Genomic DNA, 18,313 nt, shown 5'->3' on the forward strand with positions numbered 1-18,313 from the left:
GAATGCAAATCATACTGTGCTGTGCTGTGCTGTGCTAAACTGGGGCTATTCTCAGTGGAAAGTGGTGGATCAGGACAGAAGCCAAAAGCTTTATGGTTGGGGTATTACACCAGCCTCACGATCTCATACACCTCATCTCCTGCTTCTGAACTGTGGCCTCTCCATCTGTAAAGCGGGTGGGGGTTGCTAATATGCAGAGGGTTGTTGCAGAGATCACAGGATAAAAATGTACATAAATTAATGCCCCAGCTCTTAGGATGTCACTCATGAAGGTTGAATGCCTTTCACTTTCCCTGAAAATGCATACAGATACATACATGTATACACACATGTACACGTACACTTAGTTGCCTTCAAATTCCACCTACAAAAAGTGCCCCCTTGGTTGTGGCTTGCACCAGTTATCTTTTAATTCCTGCTAGGAGGGCCACATCTTGGCTTTTTCCACCCACGCTCAATAGCCTCCACTAAGTAACACCCCAAAACCACTGACTCCAATGAAGAAAAGAGAAGCGAGCTGGGACCCTGTAGGCTGTATTTTCAAGATAAAGGCTGTATTAACTGCTGCCATCACTCATGTTAAGATTTGCCAAAACTGAGGTGCTGTGGACTTCAGTAAGACTCACGGTGACAGGGATGATGCAAGGAGAGGACTCCAGGTTAAAAGTGTGCAAGAGAACGTTAACCTGGACTTGGATGGAAGCCATGTTTACAGTCTCTTTGCTGAAGTTTCTAGATCTGTCTCCAGGTTCTCCTTGTCTCCCAGAAGCATGCTCCAATTCCAGTGTCCATGGAACTGGTGGCAAGCTCAGGCTTGGGTGTATTTCCAGGAAAGGATGGGTATAGAGCAGTGGACAGGCACTCTGGCTCTGCTCTCCACCCAGAATCCCTGGACCACAGCCTGTCCTGGGCCCCTGCCTCAGATCCTTCTGCCTTGGACGCTCCCTCTAGCTCCTCGAACACCAAGGGGGGGGGGGTCAAGTGACATTCTTCCCTTTGGCCCAGTTCACTTTTTTCCCTACATGTCTGTAGAAAACGGACACTATACATATGGCTCTAGCCAGTGATGGAAAAAGTCACTTCATTACTCTGCCTTCAGTCGCCCACATTCCTGAGGCACTCATATTCAGTCATTGCTCAAGTGCCTGCTGTGTGCTCAAGCCACTTCAGCCTGACCTTGCACAGATGTAGGCAGTGGTATTCCTAGATACTTACAGTAGTCTGTCCAAAATCCCTAAGGACTTCCTGTAGCTATAGAAGCCTATCCTGCACCCTAGGGATTGTGTCCTCGGGGTGACACCTCTCACATGGCTGTCATTGACTTGTCTTCTGACCTTAATTCTCAGCACCCTTCTATGTAGAGTCCTCTCCTCCTCCTAAAAAGCCACCTATATCCCCATCCATCTGTGTGTTGGCTCCCTCCTTTAATACATAGATGGCTCTTTACAGGGATGCTAGGGTTTTTAGACTCCAGATTGTGTCTTCAACATTCCCAACTTACTTGCCATCCTTAAGCCTAACCTCAGGAATAGTTACTTGGCAGTGCACTCCTCTACTTAGTTTTTCCTGTCAGTGTCCTCTCATGTGCTGCCTCTCTGCAGAGTTAGTTTTCCAAGCATACAGATGCCCATTCCCTCTCCTTGGAATTCTCAATGCCTAAGAATTCTAGCTTCTTTCCTGATCCTAATAGAAAAGGTCTTGTCTTGGTCTCACTCTGGTGTGTAGACAGGTAAGCACACCCCGAACTTTGAAAAACCTTGCATGTGACCACAGCTTGGGGACTTGGGGCTTAACAGTCTTTGCATAAGGTAGAACGGAGTCAAAATATTCTCAGGTTGATCCCTCTTACATAGCAAATGGTGGTTGAATTCACCATAACCCAGTGGGAGCTGGCAGTGCTCCTCGGAGTGTTGCAGTGCTGTGCTGTGGAGCCGCATATCTGCTTCCTCTCGGCAGGAAGCTGGATGACACATTGCATGGTGGGAAAGAAACCAATAGTTAATACCATTTCTGGTGTTAATTAACATTTGCTTTCACTGAGCACTGACTACCATGGGAGGTCTCTTGCATTGTTGTCTTGTATCTTCATTGGAAGGGTTCATGACAGGGCCCTTGGGGAACTGAAAAAATAGCAGGCAGCCCTGAAACCATTGTCTGTTTCTAAGACAGGGCCTTTCTCCTGGGTGTTGGCCCCACCTTCTCACGGAGACAGGCAGGGACCAACAACCACAGACAAGCCTGCTAGTGGGTAGTGTGGAGCTGAGGACAGCTGCTTGGGGTGCACCCTGTGTCTGTCCCTTCCCATCTGTGAGGCTTGAGCTGCACAGTTTCACTTCTGCCAGCTGCCCGGTACCTCTAGAGCTGGGATTCAGGGGCTGCTCTGAGTATGGCGCACAGTAGTGCTACCTGACTCTCCTGCTTTTTGTTGACCCCTGAGCTGAAGCAAGCAAGCCTGCACGCTCATCAGTGAGTAGGTGGTTGTGGGTTTCCCACCTTCTCCTCCCCTGAGGAGTTCCTACCTCACAGTGAAGATCCAGTTAAAGGAGATCTAAGGAGTATGGGGCCTCTAGGAAGGAGACAGAGGGGACTTCTCATGGAATTTCCTCCTGTGTAAGATTATTAATCCCAAGAGAGGGCCATTAGGGAGCACCTGGGGCAGCAAGCGTATCACAGACAGAAAGACAGACACACACACACACACATGCACACACGCATGCACGCATGCACAAGCACACATATACGCTGTGCCTCTATTGCCTTGCCAACTAATGACTTCTTCAAGGAAGCCTAAGAGGGAGTCCTCTTGGGCACACTGAAGTTGCAATTTCAGAATGACTCCATCAGATCGAAAGGGTTGGAGGTGCAGCCTGGTCCCTCCCCCTATAAGCTCAGGCTTTGTGCAGCCCCTGCTCATCAAGGACTGCCACCTCTAAGCCCTAACAAATGCCCCCAAATGAGGGCAGCCTGTTTAACTGGTGAGTTTCCACAAAGAACAAGCTTTCCTTCAGAAAGATTGATCACAACAGAAAAGAGAGAGAGGAAAGTTCTCTAAGCCATCTCACGGTGTCAGTGAAGCCCACGCCTTTACCCACTTCCTCCCCATGTCGAGAACCCCTGCTATTTATAGCTAGCAGAAATATTGAAAACATCAGAGGCCCACCCTGAAATCATCGCATCTCAGGCATGCCCATAGGCAATTGGTTCTCAACCCGTGGCTTGCGACCCCTTTTAGATTCAAACAACCCTTTTATAGAGGTCCCCTAAGACCATGCTCATCTCACACATTTATATTACGATCCATCACAGTACCACAATTGCAGTTATGAAGTAGCAACAGAAATAATTGTACAGTTAGGGGGCCAGCACAGCATGAGGAAATGTCTTAAGGGTCGTGGCATTAAGAAGGTTGAGAACCACCCTTGTAGGCAAAGCTGGGTCCATCTGATACTCACTTTGTGAAGCAGAATGTGGGACTGCAGCATGAATGCCTTTAGTGTGATTGCCATTCTGTTACAAGAACACATCGAGTGATTTTTCAAAAGAGTTGGCCACTTGGGGTTACAGAAACAAATGAAGAGTGTAAAACTCCCACTCACAATTAGTCACCCACTGTGGTTCGTTGCCAAGGTCACTGTACCCCAAGCCTGGCTGGCTGCAAATTTGGCCTGTACTGCTGTTGATTTTCATGAGGAGCCTGGTGGATTCCCTCTTGTTTGCAGATGCTAATGCTTAGAGGAGTCTGTTTTACACATTTTGCAGGAGGCACCAGCAGGCTGAGTTTAGTACATAAGACACAGGAAAAAGCAGAAGGCCCTTCTGCTGCCTCGCACTATCTCGTGTCTGCAGCCCAGGATCTCTGGACTTATCTGTACAGCTCAGATATGTTGCAAAGGGCTCTGGTCATCCGTATATATATAGCTACTGGGTTTACTGTCCTCTTTCTGCTCACCCTGTGCACTTGCCTGTCCTTCAGATGGGCTCCCGTTGCTGGCCTGGCCTCAGGCTCTGGTCACATGTGCCTCCAAAAACCTAAGAACTAGACATCGACATAGGACAGGTATAGCACTCCCCCATCAGGAGCCTCCCAGGTACATGTGAGAGAGTGCCTGACCATTGACCTTAGGTCCTTGGCGTGCCTCTTACTAACAATGGGCTTCTCAGAGAAGCTGGCCACTAGTTTTAGAGAGAGGAGCTCAAAGGCACAGTACACATACTCATGCTACAAAACCTGTAGAGGTTCATTGGCAAGATCGCTGCACACTAGGCTCTCCCTGTCTGGTCGCGTGTCTGGCCAGGCACCACCTTCTCTGTACCTTAGATACCTCTTCTGTAAGCCGGAATGATGGTATCTTCCAGAGGGGGTCTCTGTTTTCATATTCAGCTACATCTTAAAGTAAGGAAACCTTGCTGCCTGAGGGGCTAGCTCCCTGGGGGTACAGGTAGCTGCTGTTGTATCTTACACAGTTCTTTTACCAGAAGCCATTCCAGTCCCTGTTCAGAACTATCAGCCTTTGCCTCCACGTTACTTCTGTAGCTGCACAGCGTGACTGGAGACGAACTCATCTGGCACCCTCACTCCACAGATAGGGAAGCCAAGTTAGCCTTGACCTGTTCAAGTTCACACAGCACACTGCTTTGCGTTGGGTCAACCCTGACATCCATACATGTTGGATATCAAGGGATCCTGAGTGTTTGCATTTGAAAGGGGGTGCAGAACTCTGCTGAGCCCTCAGGGTCCTAAGCAGCACCCAAAACATGCAGACTGTCAGTCCAACCCCTGTTCTTTTTTTTTTTTCCAGGGAGGCTCCGCACTGTCCCCGTCTGCAGTTATCAGCCCAGATAGGGCTCGACAGCAAGCTGTGGCCTTGGCAGAGGAGGTTGGATGCCCTACCTCATCCATCCAGGAAGTGGTCTCGTGCCTCCGCCAGAAACCTGCCAACATCCTCAATGATGCTCAGACCAAGGTTGGTGCTGGTGTGCAGGTGGGGAGGGATAATCTTCGTCTTTAGAATGCAAGGCCGAGACCTAACAAGGAGAGGTGACGATCCTCTCCACCAAGCTACACATCCAGTGCATGACCTCCTAAAGATAAATTGGTCTCCTGAGTCCCTGTCCTTGCAGGAGCCACCGACTGTTAAGGAACATACAAGCCTCCTGATGAGAGGTGGGTTCCCTTGTCATTTGGATGTCTTATGTACGAAGTGGAAACTATAATGGAGGCCTAGAGTTGGAGATGAAATGAAATAGAACTTGAGAAGGGTTCCACCCCATGCTAGGACCATAGAAGTACAAGGTCAGGTCACAGTCCCTTAGACAGACATCTGGGCATCCCTTTATATCTCAGCCTGAGTCTCTGGCTGCCCTGATATTGATGAAGGAGACATGAGCAGTCTCCTTATAACCAGTCTAGACCATGAGACCTGGATGAAGTCTCATTGTTCTCAGCCTCACCTAATTGGACTGTGCTGGTTAGTGTCACCTGTTTAAGCTGCTGACTTTTAAGACTTTCCCCTTCTTTCTGTTTCTCCTGAGAACCTCTTGTTACTCACCAGAGGAGCTCTGGGAGGGTCTCCTGGGGCTAAGCGGTGCTGAAAGGGTATTTGCTGCCCAGCCACTGGCACTGGCACAGGGTACCCTGTTTGCCTGATGTTAGGACATTAGAGCCTAGTTGGATTTGGAGCATGAACAGTCGTGCTTAAGGTCCTACTAAGCAAAGAATGTAATAGTTATAAGAAAGATTGACACCATGGGGCAGAATTACGGGGCTCTGGAGGTAAGAAGAACAGGATTCCATCTTGCAGAGTGCCCTTCACAGAGGCCTTTCTAGTCTCTCTCTGTTCAGAACCATTATCTCTTTGCTTCAGTCCTGAGCCTCAGCTGCAAAGCCAATACTGTGATTGTACATTGTTTAAGGGGAAATAAAATGCATGCAAGCAATGGCCTTCTTCCTCACCTGCAGCTCCTAGCTGTGAGTGGCCCTTTCCACTACTGGGGCCCCGTAGTTGATGGCCAGTACCTCCGCGAAGTTCCAGCCAGAGGGTTGAAGAGGCCTCTGCCGGTGAAGGTGGATCTACTCATAGGAGGCTCTCAGGATGATGGCCTTATCAACAGGGCGAAGGCTGTGAAGGTAGGTGAAGGGAGGCGGGGCAGGGCCTCTCCAGCCTCCTGCTGGCATACAGGTCAAGAACTACTGACTGATTTACTCCTCTGGCAGACAGAGGCCTATGTGCCCAGGCAACCAGAGCCTGGGGGTAGTCACGGTGGAAGCTGGGTTCCAAATGGAGGCATTTACAAGGGGTGACAAATAGTGATATGGCCACAAGTTACAGCTATGAATCGATCACCATGAAGAGCTCAGAGTAGAAGCCAAGCCAGCTTCAGGAACACCTCACCACAGCAAAAGCACAGCTCTTCCACAATGTGTGTTCAAGGACATTCGTCATGGCGTTAATCATTGCAGCAGGAAATTGGGAAGAAATTCAGATGTCCCTTGACAGGGAAATGATTGGCTAAATTAAGATACAATCTAAGTGCTAAATATTATGCAGCTGTTAAAAACATGAGCCTGATGTCTCTGCTGGCTCGAGGGATGCTTATGATGAGCTGCTAAGTAGAAAACAAAGATGTAGAGAAACGTGGAGTTGAGTTTGCATTAAGGTTTTAAGAAGCAAGTATACGCATATGTGTGTGTGTGTGTGTGTGTGTGTGTGTGTGTGTGTGTGTGTGTGTGTATACACAGGAGCTGCAAAACAGAGTGGCTTAATCTCTGTTGCTGGACTTCACCAGAAACATAATGAGTTACACGGAATATAACTTTTTCCTTGCAATATCACATATAATGCTTTCCTGTGAGGGATGACATGTGATCTTTGGGCAGGAGAACCTGTCCTCAAAACGGTGGCTCTGGAAACATGTGCTGAACCGCTCAGTCACAAAAGAGAGGGAGAGCTGCCTTCAGGGTCTCAGCTTAAGGGTCATCTCAGATGGGGAGCATGAGGAGGTGAGGGCTACCCTGGCAGGCACCACCCCCAGCAGTTGAAGCTCACTCACTAGTGACAGAGTAGGCTCCTGCTGGTAGATTTGGGCTGAGGTGGGTCTGAGCACAAGCCAGGTCATAATCCTCGATTACACTAGCCAGTCATAAGAAGGCTGCTTGGCTGTATGGCTTCCTCAGGGGCTCACTCTCCCTAGCACTGTCCCATGGTGTTTGGGTACTTTCTGTCATTGCTGACAGACTTGAGGTCCAAAAATCCTTGCTCCAAGCTGTATTTTAGTTCTCCTTGAGTTTCCCAAGGTGTTCAAGGTAAAGTTCCTTTGTTCACTCACAAAAGAGCATAGTGGCATATGGCAGGAAGTGCACTGCTAAACCAGCCCTGCCGGGAAGGCATGCCCTGGAGGAGGCCAGAGCAGGGAAGCTGGTGCCCATGGTCAGGCTTTTCCAGCCCCACCCCACTGCTCACTGCTCACCCATTTCTGTCTTATTGGCCACCCAGACTGACTCGCTGAGCTCTTGGGTGGTCTGGGGATCTTGTGTCTGCTGAGCACACCTGGGCACTCCCTGCCTAGAGGATGAGTATAGTAGAAACAGTGTTTGGTGGAAAGCCAGAGCCTAGCTCTCCTTACCAGTCCCTGGTGAGAGGGAAGTGGACATCTCCAGCCTGGCTAGCCACCCTCACCCCTTCCTCAGCCCAGATGGCTGTCATAGCTAAGAAACTGCTCAACATCTTCACATAGATGCCTATAGCTCCTTGTCCTTAGTTCACAGTGAATTTCTGGGGCCAGCTCTGTCCCCACTCAAACTCACATATCCACCACAATCCTCCCTATGCACCCCTATTCCCAGGCTTAGCAATGGTGGCGTCAGGAGTGTCCTCACTTTCACTCAATCAACAAGCCTTCTATCAGCCAGTTCACTCAAAGCCAGCCAAGTCCCTCTCCAGCAGTCAGACCTGTATCCTGACAGTTATTCTTATTTTTAGTCACTTCTGAGACCCTAAACCCAGGAATCTACCATGGCTAGCTGAGCCGGGCACACAGCATGAGTATATAATACCAGCACTTACTTGCTGGTGAAAGTGGACCAGCCACTTATAGTGAACCAGGTATAGGGCTGGTTATGGTGGACATCAGTACCAATTGAATTCCTGTTCTCTCAGAGGTAATGGCCAGACCTAGATAATTGACAAGGCAAACATTTGGGAATAGATATATGTGTGCTGTGGGGCACACATATATGTGCTGTGGCATCATGTCCCTGAAGATAAGAGGTAGGGCGGGGTTAATTGCCTGTAGTGGCATTGCTAGCTTGATGACAAATGAGCAAGGGCAGGCCAAGCTCTCTCAACAGGGGAAGGTCCTGGACATCTTCTGACTATAGTCAGGAGCACTTACATTGCCCAGACCCTGAAACTTAGCTTCCCTGTCTTTAAGTCGAGAAATTTCTTAGAGATCCAAATAAATATGTCCAGAGGACTCACACGTACTCCATTGTCAAGAAGATAGTTGGAACTCAGCAAATGATATTTTTATACTTAACTCATTAATAAAATAGTTAATGACCCTGGTCCCAAGAAAAAATGCAGAGGATTTACAGCCAGTAAATCATCTGACCTCAGGCCAATTTTCCAAATCACAGCAAAAGTGTACATAATACTAAAACAGGCACAGTACATATATTTCCCCCTCATAGTAGCTACAGAAATGGCAACTGGAGGCAGCCCACAAACACACACCATCCAGGCGAGGAATAGGTACCTCCTACCTCTCATTTAGGTTTCAGGACCTGCCACCCTCTCAGCACAGATCACCAAATACCCTCAGACCAAAAAGAGTAGGTGAGTGGGGCTTCATCAAATCCTAAAGACTCTTTCTCACCCCTGCCACCCAGGCCACCATGGTCCACCCAGAGTCCTCATGACACCCAGAGACATACCTGCAGAGCATGGGGGCTACATAGATGCCTGGAAAGGTGGAAAGCCTCCGCTTGCTCAGAGTGATCTTATTTCTGAAGTCGAAGCATTCTATTGAAATTCTTCACTGGTCTCTGAGATGGGGAATTATCCCCCTCCCTCCTTCTCCTCCTGACTGCTGAAGTTGACAGTCTGTCTGCATTAACCAAGTCTACATTTGCATTATCAAGAGCAGTTTTGTTCCAAGATTCATGGCTCTGCTTCCCCCTCCAAGCATCTCTGAGAAAGGAAAGAAAAACCCAAAGCTTAGTGTAGCCAACGACGTGCCCTGGGCTTGGCTGGGAGTTGGCCTCATTCAGGAGCAGGTGCAGCGTGGGCCTGTGGAGGGAGGGGGGGGTCTGTCTGAGAGTTGGAAAGCTGCACCTGGCAGCCAAGTTGCTGGCATGAGCCCCAGTGCAGCAGTATCAGATCTATAGTAAGAGGCGGATGCAGGAATCCTCTGTGTGTGTGTGTGTGTGTGTGTGTGTGTGTGTGTGTGTGTGTGTGTGAGAGAGAGAGAGAGAGAGAGAGAGAGAGAGAGAGAGAGAGAGAGAGAGAGAGAGAGAGAGAGAGAGTCACTACCCCAAATCCTCATGCCAGGTCTTGACCTAGGCATGAATATGAATTGGAGGATGGCTCGTGATCCCTGCTTTTGCCCATGTGGTTTAGACAAATTGCTTAGCCAGTCAGCGCTATGGGTATTGCAGCTTCCAAGTAGCACAGTGATCCCTGTCTGCCTTCTGCACATCTAAGAATAGAGACAGCTCTCGCCAGGGAGGGACTCTGTGGGACTCCAGCTCCAGAATGCCCTACCTCCCATCCCCACTAAGACCCAGATCCTCAGAGTCTGACATACCATATCTCCTCATCTAATGCTTTGGAGGCTCTCCCTAGAGACAAGACAGGTGGACTCACTGTGCCCCAAAGATTACAAAAATATTTTACAACTGTTGAGATAAAGATTAGTGTCAATCAAGCTAGAATCACTATTATATTGTCATCACACCATCATCACATTTTATCTTGTAGTCTTTAAAAGAAGAAAATAATAGAATATTTTGTGGGTCTCTAAACACGTGGTAAGCACTTGACACTAATTCTGCCACATCTGATAGAAGGTTGGCCATTGTCACTTAGCTCTGTAGTAAGATAAGTAGTGAACAGAGGTTCATGTGTGATTTATGCAAGCACTCCCAAGGTTTTATTAACCACCCTATTACTGAGGTCTCCTAGGCTTTGGGAGAAAGTTCTGAGCACCCAGATAGAGCCCCTTACTTGCATGGCTCACAGAAATAAGAGACAGGGATGCATAAGGAAGTTCACTAAGGTTTCCAGGTCCCAAGAGGAGCCCTGGGGAAAGGAGAGCCAGAGGGCTGCAGAGGAAGCAGTAGAAGGAGAGACACACTCTACAAGTGGACACAGACAGCCTATCAAAGGGTCCTTTTGGGTTGAGACCTGCATGAGAGAAGGAGACAGCCGCAGAACAGGAACATCTGAGAGTAGCGGGGCATATAGAAGCAGAGTGGTAATGGCCTCTCTGCCAGACCCAGGAAGGTTATGTCCTGGGTAACTGGACAGTAGTAGAGGGAGCAGAGGAAGAAGTGATGGGGGGAAGGGAAAGCAGTGACATGAGACTCCAGTGTAGATTTAAGCAGTAAATGATTATTATTTATTTTACAAAATAAAAGCACAAGCATTCTAGTGGTTGGTCAAGACCTCAGTGAGGACTGGGTAATGAGGAAGGTAGAGACCAAACTGTGGTGCTGTGGACATGCAAGAAGTTCCTTGTCCCTTTCCTTTCAGGAGGACCTTAAGAGATCATCTGATTTTGGTGCAGCTTGGTTGGCAGATAGGGCTGTGAGCTGTGAGTTCAGGAGAAAGCCAGTAGAAAACCAGGGAAGTTTCATATCACAAAAGCCCAGAGACTAACAGCTTCCCCAAAAGAAGTGGGGGGAAAGGGAGGAGCAAATGCTGCTGGAAGTGAAACTGCATTGGCTTAGTCACACGGCCATACCCTGGGGCTCTGGATAAAGGGCAGGAAGGTTGAGCAGAGGACTAGCCTCTCTATTTCTTGAAGCTATCCCATCCAGGACACTGGGTCCCCGCTAGAGCACTTTGCTCATTTGTGAATCTCTCCAACCCAAACCATACACTGTCTCAGGGCAACTCGTGTCAGGCTCATCCTGAATCTTCAGTCTCTGGGTGGCAGTAGGTCAGTCTTCAGTTTTTGTCTCCCCCTATGCCCAAGCCGAAAAAGGTCTTAGAAGCTCTAGAGCAATGGTTCTCAACCTGTGGGTCACAACCGCTTTGGGGCAGTAGGTCAAATGACCTTTTCACAAGGTTCACTTAAGGCCATTAGAAAACAGACATTTACATTAAGATTCATAACAGTAGCAAAATTATAGGCATAAAGCAGCAACGAAAATAATTTTTATGGTTGGAGGTGACCACAACATGAAGAACTGTATTAAAGGGTCACAGCATCAGGAAGGTTGAGAACCACTGTTCTAGACAGCTATGGGTACCTTAAGCCCAGGCAAGCTCTGATGCCCTCTGGGCTCTCCTATAGGGCTTCTGCTGTGCTTTCTTACTCCTCAGACCTGCAGTGGCCTGAAAATCCTGCAGATTTTGTGAGGAGCCAGTGTGCAAATGGATAGAGCTTAAGAGCCTTCTGAGTATAGAGGAGTCGAGTATAATACAAAACAGTGTGGTATGCTTCTGCGTCTGCCTTGGATTGCAGTAGGAGCTGGATAGGGGAGGGGGCAGGTGAGTCTCAGAAGAACTGAATGGGGCACAATGTGCTATGAGGGGGTAGGAGACAGGAGGAGGCAGATGGAACCATCAAAGAACAGATTTTACCTCACGAGAATGAAATCATGACAGGAAGATGGTCTCCTCCCACCCTCAACCCCCATCCAGGTAAGCAAGAATGTATGCAAAGAGATGAATGGACCTTCCTTGGCTGTACATAGCTGGCAGCTTCCAGAAAGTGGGGACATCTGGATAGAAAGCCTGGGGCTTGGGCAAGAAGTAGAGTTAGACCTTCCTAATTTGGCCTTGATCCTCTACAGCGCAGGTAGGCAGGTAAACTGTGTCTCAGCAAGAGTCCACACCATTTACAACAGCAAGGAAAGCCACTTCCTTCACTGTGCACAGTACCCTGGTATGACCAGTGGAACACAGGAGTCCTGGTACCTGGAACTCTCTAGGGCTTCCTCACGTTAGGAAGTGCCTCCCGCTGTGGCTGCCCATCCCCCAGGATCTCAGAACAGAGTCCTGTCCTCAGTATCAGTACAGGAGCATTGCAAAACACAGAGGTAGGAAACAGCCGTGGGGGTTTCCCCATCCTTGTTCCTCACTGTTTTTGCTGAGGGCTGGAAGCTGGGCCAACAGACCAGGGAATATGACACCTGCAACAGTTCAGCCATCAACTTTCACAATCCTTCAAAGATTGGTAGTATCCACACAAAGTGAAGATAGGAATACAAGTAAGAGAGGAGCCTTGTTCCCATGAAGTGAAACACGAGGGGTTTTTTGTTGCTGTTGTTGTGGGTTTTTTTGTTTTTGTTTTTGTTTTTGTTTTTTTGTCCTGTGGTAAAGTGGTTTAGGGCCTTTAGGCTTCCTCCTTTAGTTTTCTCGTTGAAGCTAGTGGAACTGACACTTAATACAAGTTTGTCTCTTTTAAGTGCCCTCATGCTTGACCAGTTGTGCTTCAGACTGTCATTCTGAATTCTCAAGCCAACACTGTAGCCTAGACTCGAGTTAACTCCAGTTTTCACAAGAGGAACCTGAGGATTGATGAGGTTACAGGACCAAAGCACAGCACTGGGGCACGCAAAGGATTAGGAACCAAGCTTGGGCTGCTGGCTCCAGGCAGGTCCTCGTGCTGGACGCTCTTAGCTGCTGCTCTTGATGTACACCACACACAGACAGGATTTGCCATGGGATACTGCAGATGACTGCCCAGGTGCCTTAATCCTTCCAGAAGCAAACAGAGCTGGAACAGCACCATTTTCTACACTTCGGGTCTTGATGTAGATCTATTCATGGTGGGTTCACAGAAACTGAACCACCAACCAAAGAGCATGCATGGGCTGGACCTAGACCCCCTACACACAGGTAGCAGACGGGTAGCATGCTCAACATGTGGGTCCCCTAACAATGAGAGTAGAGCCTGTCTCTGACTCTGTAACCTGCCTTTGGATCCCTTTCCCCTAGCTGGGCTGCCTAGTCTGGCTTCAGTGGGAGAAGATGCACTTAGTCCAGCTATGACTTGAGATGCCAAGATGGGTTGGTAGCTCCGTAGGGGGCTCCCCTTCTTGGAGAAAAAGGAGGAGGGAAATGGGGGAAAGAGTGTGAGGGTGGAACTGAGAGAAGGGAGGGCTGGGATTGGGCTGTAAAGTAAGTAAATAAATAAGATTAATTTTTAAAATTTAAATTGAAAAAAAAAGATGTCAAGTTTGGAAGAGGTGAAGTTGTTCTTCCAAGACCTCTCAAATGTGACAGTCGATACTTGAACCTTCATGTTGATTCCCAACTTGGTGTTCTTGCCACCACTCTGAGCCATGCACCAATGTGGTCATGTGTTTCCTATGTAACTCTGGGTCATGGCTAAGTTAGTGTTGGGGAAGGACTTACTGCCCCCATGCAGGAGAAGGCCTGGGCTAAATGCCAGCCCATGCTGGCCCTGTATGATTGTCCTAAGGAGGCACAGACTTTCCGGGCCTAGAACTGAAACAGAAAGTGGGGTGATGCTATACCCTGTACCTGGGTTCCTGGAACACTTTGGTAAAGCGCTTGGGAAATGCTTGAGCTGTAAGTGACAGGAGGTATGTGATAGTTTTAGTAGCCATTTTGTTACGAGCTATTCCAGGTGATCAGAACAGAGGAGAATTGTCCAATTAAGTTTCTCCCTTTGGAAATGTAGGAAATCAACATGCTAGACAGGAGTGGGTAGGTGAGAACCAGTATTATTACCCTAGAATAAATGAATGGTAACCCCCAGATACCAATGGTAAGAACAAAATGGGTGCATGCCTTTCATGTGTTTTATTTGGGGGTCTGTGAGAGAATGTGGTTATGTGGATAAGGCTAGGGTGTGCTCCTGTGCTCATGAGCTCTTACACAGATCTCTTTTTAATTGTGACATTGGCCTCTAGTCATGGCCAGTGATATTTGGAAGTTGTTTATGCCATTAATGCTCAAGTCCCCACAAGCCATGCCTAGCAGATACTGGTGCATCTAAGATTTCTTTCTAAAATATATGTTAAGAATAAAGAAACTTGGCTCTTTTGTGTGCCAGCCCCTCTGGCTCTCTTCACTGTCTCCTGAGGTTGGTTTTATGTGACTGGGACATACCTTTGATGAGTCATCCCACAGATGAGTTGCCAGGCTCCCCTGTCAGTAGGGCTGTCCCGCTGTCCCACAAGAGAAAAATGTGTATTAGCTCACCAATATATGGCTCCATGCCTTGATCCTAGATCCCTGTGCTTAGAGGAGATTATAGGGCAGTGTAAACACAGCAGGGACTGCCAACAAGGGGGGGTGATGGTATACAGGAGCCCTGGAAACATGTACACATATGCATCCTGAGCCTGTCCGGGGGTCAGGCATCTTGGCCACACTCCCAGATGTGCATCAAGAAAAGACCTGTAGCTTCTGCCCTTCATCTCCAGAATGGAGGAAACTGAGGCCAGATAGTAGGAGCTGAGTTGCTCCCCTTCCCACAGTGTGGTCAGCTGCAAGACAAGAGCAGGGTAGGGAGGCTGATAAGGGAAAGCAGCGGTGTTGCTCCTGGGAAGACAGATAGGCAGCCCCTCAGCCCAGCAGTGCAGTTTCTCTGACTGTCCTCCCCAAAGCAGGCCTGGCTCCAGCCTCATCTTTGTACCCTTGTCCATTGAAGCCTGCCTTGTGAGGCTCTGGACATCCATTTCACGTCCTTGTCTCCATCCATTGGAACACAGCCCAGTGAGTGTGTTCTAGCTCTGGTCCCAGCCCCCAAGGCTAAGCAGAGTTGGCTCAGGGAAGTGTGTGTTCCTTCAGCAACACTGTACTGTCTGTTCATATTTTGAATGACTATGTCAGTACATGGGATGGAACAAAACGTCTCACATCAGACCACATGTAGGTACAAGTAAGCTAAGCCTAGCCAGATAAAAGCAGAGAGAGACAGGTATGTGGCCACATATCAGACAGTTATCCAGACTAAGTTGGACCACACGCAGGTGGGGTTTCCTTCATGTCCTTCTAGTAGCCCTAATGGAAGGTACTTCCATTTTCATATGGGTAAAAGGAAGGCACAGAGAGGTAGAGACACTTGCTTAAGGTCACACAGTAAAAACCAGGTGGGACTGGAACAAGGAAAAGTGCTCAATGCTGTGTTTTGCTGCTTCTCAGAGAGAAAATCCTAGAATGATTGAAGGGCACAATGTGTACCTTTCAGGATATAATTGGGAAATGTCATGTCTTTCTTATTCCTTTCTCCTTCCTTTTTCTCAAAGCAATTTGAAGAGAGCCAAGGCCGAACAAACAGCAAAACAGCCTTTTACCAGGCACTGCAGAATTCACTAGGTGGCGAGGACTCAGATGCCCGCATCCTGGCTGCTGCGGTATGGTATTACTCCCTCGAGCATTCCACGGATGACTATGCCTCCTTCTCTCGGGCACTAGAGAATGCCACTCGGTAAGCCAGCCCCACCAAGCAAGTCAGCGCCACGCAATAAGTCAGTTCATTCAGGATGTAACTCCTCTGCCTGCTGTGGATGAGAGCTCGGAGGCTGCTCAGATCCTGAAGGAGCCACTGAGGCCCTGGGACTTGATGCTCGAGGTGTCCTCAGTACCTCTCTCTCAATCCACCATGCAGTAGCTACCCCTGATGGGGTGTCAGACCACATCGGAGGGTGACATGACATGTCGCAGAGGTGCAGGCATTTCTATAGCTCTGCAGTCAGTGCCACATATGATCAGAGACCACTTGCAATGTGGGAATAGAGACTTACTAGGAAGGTTTTGTCTTTCTTTCCCAAGCAGGATGAACCCATGGCTCCCAATACCCATGTGATCCCTTTCCTTGGGGTGCTGTTGCCCACTGTTGGTGCAGCCCCCCTCATCTCCACTCATCGTTCAGGCTTCTTTCTTGAGAAGCATTCCTTGTGCCCACCCCAAGAAAGTTAAAGACCCCCCAACCTCCAGGCTCTGATGTTCCTAGCTTTCCTCTCTTACAGCACTATGAAGAAAGAACTGCCTCACACTGACCTATTTCCCTGTGTATCATTATTTCACTAAAGCCAAACACAGCTTTCTTTTTAATGCAAGTTCATTAAATGTACATGTATGCATGCAAGTACATGTGTGAGTGAATGTGTATGTGCATATGTGAACATGCATGTGGAGGCCAGAGGACAGCCTTGGTTGTTATCTTAAGGAATGTCGTTTACCCCCTTTGAGACAGGGTCTATCACTGCTCTAGAGCTCACCAGCTAGGCCAGACAAGCTGGCCAATGAGCCTGAGGATCCTGCTGTCTCTTTCTTTCCAGAGCTGGGATTACAGACCACCGTGCCCAGCATTTTCACATGGATCTGGGGACCAAACTCAAATACTCATGCCTGTGAAACAAGTATTGTAGTGACTGAGCCATCTCTACAGACACCAAGTGGTGTTGTTGTTATTGTTGTTGTTGTTGTTGTTGTTGTTGTTGTTATTATTATTATTATTATTATTATTATTATTATTATTATTTTGAGCATGTAGGTATAGAAAGAGTAAGAATCAAGGGACCAGCAAGCAGTAGCCCTCTTTCCTCAAAGGCCCTGGGCATTTGACCTCCAGGAATCACCTTGGCACTTGCATGGCAGACATAGTGTTCTCTGTTCTGGTTTCGCTCATGGGGCTCCCTCCAGAGGAAAGCTGAGCCCAGTGGCATCAGGGTCCCATACCTGTTCCTCCCCCTCCAGGAAGTGCATGCTTATCATTGCTCTATGCTGTGAGGGCAGGGACAGTGTCAAGGCTCGATCTCAGGTGCTCTCACTGCCCTTGGCTGTCCTGTATGGCCTGTCCACCTGGAAGGCTGTGACTCTACTTGGACAGTCTGCAGCAATAGAACTTGGCACATCTGCTTGGACACTGAAGCTTAGAAAGCCTTTAAATGGCCTTTGGTGGAGAGCTCCACTCTAAAGCAAGAAGACCACCAATAGCTTTAGAGATATGGACCTAGACCAGATCATAAGAACCCACAGATATGCAGTCTCTCACTCTGAGTGGTTCCCCACTGGACTCAGGGGCTACCTCAGATTTCAGTAGCCCATGAGCTTGGGCAAACTCGGGTTCTGACTTCAAGGCATTATCTGACCTTAGAGACAACTTATATCCGGGGTAAGAGCTGAGACCTAGGAAAGCTCCACTAGGATGTAGGCTCTAGCCACCACCCCCACCACAGCTAGGGCCCTCATTTCCTCCTGGACAACTCAGGCCACAAACCTTCTCAAAGTGCCTGCACCTAGTCTCCCAGAAGTGCCCCTCCCTCGAGCTGCAAGCATGAGCTGTTGTCTTTCAGATCCAGATCCCATCCTGTGCTGTGCCCAGGTGAAACCCAGCTGCCCATACCTACCCTCTGACACCCCTGCCACTAGACCCACCTTGGAGTCCCACCTGAGACAGCTCAGCTCAGCAACAATCACCAAATATTACCAACCTCATTGACGAGCAAAAGGGTGGCATCCCACTGAATAGACAGCATTCTAGGGTATCCTTAGTGTCAGACATTGAAACCTCTCTGCAAGAGAGGGTCCCAAGCCAAACATTTCATCTGGGAGACCAAAGGGGACAGGAACTATTGAGTATCCCACCTTACCCACAGTGCAGTTGGAATTCAAAGCCCCAGGACCAAGGCCAACTTGATCCATCTGATCCTTGGGCCTGGCTAGTTCTTGATGGATCGAGCTGCTTGTCTGTACATACAGAAGCCACTGCTACAGAGGGAGCTTCTTGAGTTGGTTCACATCAGCTGCAACATGAATCTCCACAGCCTCCATGGGTTCCCCACTGCCTGCCTCTTACCATTTGGACTGAATGAGGTTTTGCTTGGAGCATTTGTGAGCAGAAGCCTGGAGAAACTTTCTAATCCCAGTTACAACAACCAATATCTCTCCAGGCATTGCTGAAAGTTGCCTAGGGTTTCCTAGGCTTTCTGGTTTGGCACATTTAGCCCCAGCTCAAAGCCCCAGAACTCAGTGCATCTTATGCAAGCAGTATGTCTGTGGTCTCTGCCTTATGTTCAGAGGCACACTTATTTATGCTGCATGCCAGTGCATCCACTGTGCTTTCTAGCATGTTTTGCTGGCAAATCTTTAGTGTTTTGATGCTGATG

At 48.5% G+C, this 18,313-nt stretch overlaps 2 protein-coding genes across 2 annotated transcripts in view; one reads left to right on the forward strand and one right to left on the reverse strand.

The window, feature by feature from the left end:
• Nucleotides 1–9,225, reverse strand: part of SLA (Src like adaptor) — a 53,071-nt gene extending 43,846 nt beyond the window's left edge. The window contains exon 1 of the mRNA XM_084747921.1: nucleotides 8,933–9,225. The gene's annotated coding sequence lies outside the window, so the exon portion shown is untranslated. The remainder of the gene's footprint in view (nucleotides 1–8,932) is intronic.
• TG (thyroglobulin) overlaps nucleotides 1–18,313 on the forward strand; it is a gene marked incomplete at its 5' end in the record, with an annotated part of 180,634 nt that overhangs the window by 150,689 nt on the left and 11,632 nt on the right. The window contains 3 exons of the mRNA XM_084747919.1: nucleotides 4,800–4,964; nucleotides 5,960–6,127; nucleotides 15,449–15,630. Of these exons, the coding sequence (XP_084604045.1) occupies nucleotides 4,800–4,964; nucleotides 5,960–6,127; nucleotides 15,449–15,630 (515 nt within the window). The remainder of the gene's footprint in view (nucleotides 1–4,799; nucleotides 4,965–5,959; nucleotides 6,128–15,448; nucleotides 15,631–18,313) is intronic.

The sequence above is a fragment of the Acomys minous genome (genome assembly GCF_964271855.1).
Source record: "Acomys minous genome assembly, chromosome: 12".
Taxonomy (NCBI): domain Eukaryota; kingdom Metazoa; phylum Chordata; class Mammalia; order Rodentia; family Muridae; genus Acomys; species Acomys minous.